The following is an 8,257-nucleotide window of genomic DNA, read 5'->3' as shown; positions in this document are numbered from 1 at the left end:
TCAAGTCTGGTAACAACAGATTTTGAAATTCGTTGTAAAATAGCTTATTGGTTACCTGAAAATTCTTCCCTCAATGTCTCACGAACACCATTGTTTTCTGCTGAAGAGGAAGTGACGTAATTGATAGTTTACAATGAATAGCCGGCATAGTACGACATTGTTAATACTTCCCCTTTCCATTTTCGTTTTGTTTAAGAAGACACACGAATTTGCCGCCAGCAAGATAATCCTAAATATATTTAAACCACTCACTATGTAAACTAGTTCACAACGAAATTAAACATACTAACAGCAGCTTATACTCTTTGCCTGAAAACGTTCCCGTGATGTATGGTGAGTAACAACTTTAATTCCTTGCATGGAAATAAGTCAAAAGCTTTATAATACATTGGTCAACAATATGATAAAACCGTTATTAATTGCATGGGTTGTGTTTCATTTGTTGAAAACAAGTTGATAAGAACAACGCAGGCAGTGAGAGGAATAGGATTCTTCCATCATCTGAGTTGTGTAACCGCTTTGAGTATATTCTTATGATTCCAGATATGTACTAAGCTAATATAATCAGAATCTGCATATATGAGAGACTTTTTTCATCGACATCCAAAACTGTCAAAGTTTTAGGTAACTTTTAATTGTAATGACCATTGTTTGAAAACTTACATTTTACTCTTTCAACCACTCGATCGCAAATGTTATAACTGTAAATGTTAATAAGCATTAAAACTAGCCTGATATTAATTTTTTAATCAAAATTTATCGAAAACAGAAAGCAAAAATTATAGAGGCACCCTGCACTGAGATTTAACACACCCTTCCAATTTTGATTGAGCGAACAAGCAGCATGTACAATAAGGTGCCATTTAACGTGACAGTCAGTGGGCAGTTATCGTGGTCCACCTGCACGAATATATAAGTTATTTCTTCTAATTTTGATTAAGCGAACAAACAACAAAACTTATCTCAAAAGTCTCTGATAAATGAGTCCTATTAGAAACTCACACATTTATAGTAAGAAGCCCCGTAACGTAACAGCCAGCGGGCAGGTATCGTGGCCCACCTGCATAGATATAGAAGATATTTCTTGCAAACATTTTTTTCAATGCAATAAATTACGGCAGCTCAATAGGGCCATAATCCCCCCCCCCAAAAAAAAAAGGAAATCGTTTTACTGACTTTTTTTTTGGTTCTTCTGCCCTTTTTTCTCGTATTTCTGACTTTTCCCCCCGTTTTTCTGATTTTTTTTCTTGGTTTTCTGAAATTTTTCCCCCGTTTTTCCGACTTTGCCTAGCCTATACTTGCAATGTGTTTGCATTCGCGTTGTAACAAGGAAAGCCAAAACGCTTCGCCTGTCTATGGTCAATGTAAAAGTACTGCTGCAATGGCTGCTAGCTTGTCTAGGAAGCAATTGTTTACATTTTATTTCAGGCTCGGATATTCAAACTTTTTCGTTTTTTGTTCGTTTTTCTGATAAGGCAAGTTTGAGGCAAACTGCGTTTCAAATTTCAAATCATATATGAGTTTTCATTTTGGTTCCATGCTGATAAAAGGTGCGTCGAGAAAAAAACATAAAAACAACACATTATACATACTGCACCAATGGTACAGGGTCAAGAAAAAAAGTCTGAAAAACGAAAAAAGAAAGTCTGATAAGCGAAAATAAAAGCCTAAAAAGACGAAAAAACAAGTTTAAGAAGCGTAACAAAAAGCCATAAAAACGAAAACAAGTTAGAAAAACATATGTGTAACTCAAACATACGAAATTTTAACTAAAAAAATCGACAAAATAGTCGGAAAAACGAAAAAAAAAATTGTCATGGCCCTATTGAGCTGCCGTTATAAGTTAAGCATTATAGCAGAACATGTATGTTGTCATTGCTGCATGAGTACTTTTTAATATTACAAAAATTACAAAAAGGTACACTCTTATTATCAAAAGGGACACTTTTCAGCCTGGTTTTCATAGAAGAGGAGGGGCGTAGATAATTGATCAATTAATATTGAATTCAGTGTCTACTGGTTGTTGTAGAATCACTACGTTGTCGAATGTATACCGCGGCAGGTATTTAATGTAATATATAAGATATAATGTATTTTACCTCCAAGATCCTGACAACAGTCTCTACCCACTTATTTGCCCGGAAGAGTCGTATGCCTCTCTCTTTATCCATTCCATGTCCGTCTTATTCTCCGTTACGATTCCTTATCCATCCCCTTGTCCCTCCGCCACTCTCCGTTACGGTTCCTCATTCCTCCCCTTGTCCCTCCCCCACTCTCCGTTACGGTTCCTCATTCCTCCTCTAGTCCCTCCCTCATCCTCCGTTACGGTTCCTCATTCCTCCCCTTATTCCTCCCACATACTCCTTTACGGTTCTTTATCTATCCCCTTGTCCCTCCCCTGTCCTCCGTTATGGTCATTATGCATCCCCTTTTCCCTCCTCCATTCTCCGTTACGGTTCCTCATCCACCCCCTTCTCCCTCCCATTTCTCGTTACGAATCCTTATCCATACCCTTGTCCCTCCCATGTCTTCCGTTACGGTTATTTATCTATCCCCTTGACCCTCCCATTCTCCGTTATAGTTCCTTTTCATCCCCTGTGCCTTCAATATTCTCCGTTACAATTCTTTATCCATCCCCTTGTCCCCCACCCCACCCCGTTATCACCCATTCTTCTTGCCGTTTCCAGTCATTACTAAATCTTTCATATCATTAAAGCAGATAAGTACCTTCGTCGCTCATACGAATGACAGATACTCCCCCCCCCCCCCCCACACCCAACCTCCATTTGTATTAACGATTACACTGGACAATTTATATCTCGTTCAATTTCGCCAGTTTAAAAATTAGTAGCTTTTCTTGTTATTTTCAGATCCAAATCCTCAGCATGGCAAGTCAGGGGTAAGTATGTGACATGCATGTGTGAGTAGATAGTAGGTGTTAAGAGGAAGTTGTAGACAATTGAACGATATTGCATTTAAAGAGAGCAAAACAACCCCTAAAACAAATTAAACAATTATATTTAAATACGCATCCAAGAACTTTTGTGTGATTCAGCTGTGATTCAGGAAGTCGGATGTTTAACAAGGCTATTATACATTAACAATAATAATAAATATCTTAAAACGACCTGGTGAGTTTATGTACATACACATCCACGAAGGTTTCCTTATTGAAGTTGATGTAATAGATGAAACAAATCAATTGTATCACTCACCATGGTAAGTCAAGGGTAAGTATGTGACATGCATGTGTGAGTAGATAGTAGGTGTTAAGAGGAAGTTTTAAACAATTGAACGATATTGCATTTAAAGAGATCAAGAAAAAACAAAACAATCATATTTAAATATGCATCCAAGAAGTTTTGTGTGATTCAGCTGTGATTCAGGAAGTCGGATGTTTAACAAAGCTTTTATTCATTAATAATAATAATAACCTAAAACGACCTGGGTGAGTTGATGTACATACACATCCACGAAGGTTTCTTTATAAAAGCTGATGTAATCGATGAAACAAATCAATTGTATCACTTAACTGTACAGTGGTAGTAGTAAGACAAAACAGTAAAACCAAACGACCTGATGATTTTATAATTGAACCAAGGGTCGGGATTACATGTGTGAAAGTTGGTGGGGGGGAGGGGATTTTCCCATTTGAGAAATTGTTGGATTTTATAAAGCCTCCATTTGTAATAAATTCTGTCTGTTAGGCTGCACAATAAATATGACTGTTAAAGAGTAACGTTAAACACGTTGTATAATCATGCGTGCATGTGTTACCATTACAAACGTTACATTACAAACGTTCTTTTCTTTGCTCAATGTTAACAATGTTTCAAACATGAAGCTTACATCAGAGTGTATCTCACCTCAATGTTTGAAATTAAATCAATATCGCGGTAAGTTTACATAGGCCTACATTATATCACAATAAAATGACAACTGTATCTCTTAACCAATGATAAATTATGTGTTTTCTCTAGGTGACTCCAACCACAGTAACTATCCCTCGTGATTCTCAAGTTGAGCCTAATAATTACATGGCTCTAGCTATTTTTGTAACGATATGCTGTTTCCTTCCCACTGGTATCGCAGCGATTGTGTTTTCTAGCAGAGTAAGTGATTTATCCGCTTTAATCCTTATACTCTACGAAAATGAAATGAAATAACGCCTGTCAAGAAATTTACTAATCTATTGCAAAAATCCTGCAGTATAAGGTTGCGACTAGAAGGCATGCACGAGTTCTTTACGGTATTTTGTAGTATACTTTTATTTTTCTGTTTAGAGCTACTTATAGCCCTAAAGTATAATCTTAGCATGTAACAGAATGCAATACTTGACATCTAGAATGACAAAACAAATCTATAGGGGGAGGCCACCTCACATAAATGTCGCCCTCAATTATCAGAGGGCACCCCACTCCATTATTAAATATTTCATACGCCTCTGGTACTTCGGTGAAAGTTCAGCCCCTTATATTTAGATCAGTCGGTGCAAACTTTAAGTCCCCTCCCAACCACCTTTGGAATCATGGGCACGGCACTCGGTCAAAGGTAAGATATAAGCTACTATAACCCAGTGACTCGGGTATATATCTCTAATTAACTATAATTAATATATTTAGTCATAAAATCTAATGAAACCAATGCGTTATTCAAGTATTTGGATTTGGCAAACATAAAACACAAAAGAGTTACGTTTTTCTCCAACCCTATATCGTTTTCAATATATTGATTGATTGTGACTTTTAAATGAAGGAATTGATTAGCTTTCTGCACCTATCGATTGTTAAAGAGTTCAAGAAAGGAACAGACGAAAGAGGAAGTCACTTGATATGGTTTATCGTTGTTATGAATCATAAAAAACTCATTATACCAGACGCGTTCTGGCACGTTTAAAGAATAGTCCAGGTCAAAACATTATTTGTCAGTGTGTAACTATGACGTAACACCTGTTTGCTCCAATTTCACTTTTGGTAATAAAGGTGGCAACTTCAACTGTCAATATCTCAAAAACGGTGCAAAGGAATTAAATGCAAATTGAACTAGAGTGCGTAGATTATGTTCCTCTTAAACATATCAAATTTTGACCTGGACCATTCTTTTATTATTCTGTTTACAACTTTCTTCATTCACTACTATCCTCTGTCTTTTTTTTCAGGTCAAAGATCTTTTCAACCGTGGGGATGTAGATGGGGCCCAAGACGCTGCAGCAAAAGCAAAAAAGTTGTCTTTGATTTCTCTTGTTATTGGTTTAATCTTGATAACAATCTCTGTTATACTTAACATTACCATGGGTACTTAAAACTTGATGCCGCATGAAGAGACTGGGGTGACGGGGGCAAGTTTGGAAATGTCCAAACCGCAAGTAAACTCTCAAACCGACCCAATCTGGTTTGAGGGAGAAAAAGATAACTGCTCCGTATATCATGTCTCTGATTCATAGTTCAAGATCAGTTTTATTTTGGTTATTTGTATATTACTCAGATGGTTATGTATAGTCATTATAGTTACTGTAGTTATTTTGGCTTACGAGTATACGTGATATTTGGTTCTTTGGCGTTTGACCTTAGACCATATATGACGTCATTCGTCATGCAGGCTCTACAACTCATACCTAGGCCCATATCTACCAAGTGTAAAGTTAATCGGACCAGGAAGTGATATCTGTGTTTCCACTTACATAACATTATTACACAAACAGTGACGATATTTTTTGTCTGGCTAAACGGTCGCTGAGAAACGCGCAATTAACTTGAACTTGAACTGTTTATTCATTCCATGACAATATAAAGTGTTCCACAGAAGTGTCTAAACTCCAAAAGCTTAATACTTTGGATGCACTGGTAAATATGGATAGTTTTATTATTATAAGCCTACTGATATTTACGTGCATTTACATTTACAGAGCTTTCAACCACGTAGTCTTAAGAATGATATTACTTAAAGTCTGCCAATAATTCAGACAGACTGAAACTCATTTGCACCGGCCCACGTGATTACGAACATCTATGTAACTGGATATTTCTTGAACGTCATTTAACCTCACCAGCTTATCGTACAGGGCATTTTTTAAGGGCTAGCAGATGGAACTATGGGCACTTATAAAATTACAAGTCAGCGTTCTGTTTGTGACCGATTACAACCCCATCATCAAATCCTTTATTAGTCTAATCTCGCAGGATTTGCCTTACAGACAATCTATCTGTAGGAAAATCCCATTTTCAGAGCTTTTCGTCAAGCCCATCACTTTAGATTTCACCTCACTTCAGTGTAAATAAAAGGATCATATTCTATGACGGTATTTCCTTGCATAGATTAAAGGAATTGTCTGGTGGAAGATTTGGATACATTGTCCTTGTAGTTCTTATTTTTCTCTTTCTAACCATGTAAAAATTATCCCCATTCGACGTTTTCTTCTTGTAGAAATCTGATTTACCAGTTCACTAGTTTCTCACCAAAAGCATTGTTTGTTAGAACGCATCAATTTCGTGAATGACGTGTTGCAGGCAAATAGGCAAAACGAGCGACTTGACGTTAGCACTCTGATTTCCGCAGCAACTACACTCTCGCGTGTACACGCACAGGGGATTGCCTATTATGTATTACGTACACATCGCTAACGTACGTATACAGCCTATCATTCCCAGTTGGTACGTACATATCGTTGCACATAATACACTCTCACACTAAAACAACAGTTCTTAAACCGTTCTTCGAATTCGTTGAAATGAAATTCACGTATTAGCTTTACAGTAAAAGGAAGCTTGAAAAGAATTTGGAACATCGACAGATGAGACTTGACGGAATCGATGTCAGAGCAGAATGTAGTACCGAGAAGCTTAGGCTTCGCAGAACTGGCCGATTGTAAACGTTATAGTAGCCTACACATGCAAACTTTCTTCGCATTTGAGATGAACAGCGCAATGTAAACAACGAAGAGTCTGCTGTTCAAACTTATCTTCACGTAATCACCGATGCACAACATCTATGACGGCTTAACGATTTAAAAAAAAAAACCATATATAATTCAAAAGGAATTTCAACGAAAATTAAGTTTTTTTATTGTGATTTCTGTAAGGACTGTATGGAGCGTGGGTTATGTCGCAATCTGCATTTTCGAAGATGACGTCACGTTCGTAACTGTTCAAAATGTAATTGAAATATCCATCCTAAGCGATTAAAAAATCGTTTCTCTGCCAAACGCAACATTAGCGTTCTCATATATTGGTAACATGTTTGGAAAATTATTTATCGTTTTTGAAGGTAACTTTCTAAGGCCTATACCAGACAATTCTTTTAAGTATATAGTACATTTAAACATGGCTTGTCCGTTGAGTTAAACATTAAATATGTGTAGGCCTACGTCTTTTGTGTATTGTTTTGTTATTCTGTGCACTCTTGTCATCTTACTGATCTGAAACATTACTTTAACTATTTGTGAGACAGTGATTGTTTCTTCATTTGATTACAAGTAAGTCATAATTAAGTTGCCCAATTGATAAATATTCAAATGTTTTTTGTACCCCATTGATGTTCTAAATATAGAGAGGTATCCATCTATATATCAGTTTTATATATCAGTATTATATATCAGTATAATCAGCTCGGAGTCAACCGAACCAGTTGCATGGGGTGGGGTTCCCAGCTTCCATCCCCAGTCGAGAGAATGTTCAGTCGCGTATGTCTTTCTTAATTCAGTCGGGGAAGAATAAGACCACTCATCCGGACCTAAGATTTAAGGTTATAGGAGATTAAAAACCAACTTTATACATAAATCATAACGTTTAGACCTAATTATGGATCTAAGTTACAGTCTATATACAGATCCTCCAAAATGACGTCTACATTTTTACCTTGTTTTTCCAACGAGTCGGCTAAAACTTTCCCATGCAGGGCCAAATGTTCCCTCCTTTATAAACTCTCGGATCCGCCGCTGGAACTTCCGTAAAGGTTCATACCCTTACGAAACCTGTTGGGGAATTAAGAACCCCCATACCCCATACACTACCAACACACGTACCTGCGTCGTTGAAATCCACCGGTTACACCCTGATTTAGGATTTACCAACTCCATGCTTATAGATGAAACTCTGCGTAAATATAACTAGCGCCAGCTATTCAATAGAACGAGTATAATTGTACAAAGGTCAACAGTTGAACTGATAACAGACAGCCCAATGAACCTTTCAACCGTAGATTTGTACGTAATTCATACACAAACTTAATGGAGAAAAAAATACTCCACATAGAATTAAGC

General features: G+C 37.0%; 1 protein-coding gene across 1 annotated transcript; it reads left to right on the top strand.

Moving 5' to 3' along the window:
* The first annotated feature begins 211 nt into the window (after window positions 1-211).
* Window positions 212-7,362, top strand: LOC139982755 (proline-rich transmembrane protein 1-like). The gene is made up of 4 exons (XM_071995841.1): window positions 212-333; window positions 2,871-2,899; window positions 3,981-4,112; window positions 5,159-7,362. The coding sequence occupies exons 1-4, from the start codon at window positions 327-329 to the stop codon at window positions 5,300-5,302; spliced, it is 312 nt and encodes a 103-aa protein (XP_071851942.1). The 5' UTR covers window positions 212-326; the 3' UTR covers window positions 5,303-7,362.
* Window positions 7,363-8,257: the final 895 nt, after the last annotated feature.

The sequence above is a fragment of the Apostichopus japonicus genome, chromosome 16 (genome assembly GCF_037975245.1).
Source record: "Apostichopus japonicus isolate 1M-3 chromosome 16, ASM3797524v1, whole genome shotgun sequence".
In the NCBI taxonomy this organism is placed as follows: Eukaryota; Metazoa; Echinodermata; class Holothuroidea; order Aspidochirotida; family Stichopodidae; genus Apostichopus; species Apostichopus japonicus.
This window is presented reverse-complemented; position numbering and strand designations above follow the sequence as displayed.

What these genes read in the sequence shown, in the direction of transcription:
- LOC139982755 (XM_071995841.1), top strand. An exon ending in CTCAGCATGGCAAGTCAGGG is followed by an intron (nt 2,900 to 3,980) that starts GTAAGTATGTGA and finishes TGTTTTCTCTAG; the next exon opens with GTGACTCCAACCACAGTAAC. An exon ending in CGATTGTGTTTTCTAGCAGA is followed by an intron (nt 4,113 to 5,158) that starts GTAAGTGATTTA and finishes CTTTTTTTTCAG; the next exon opens with GTCAAAGATCTTTTCAACCG.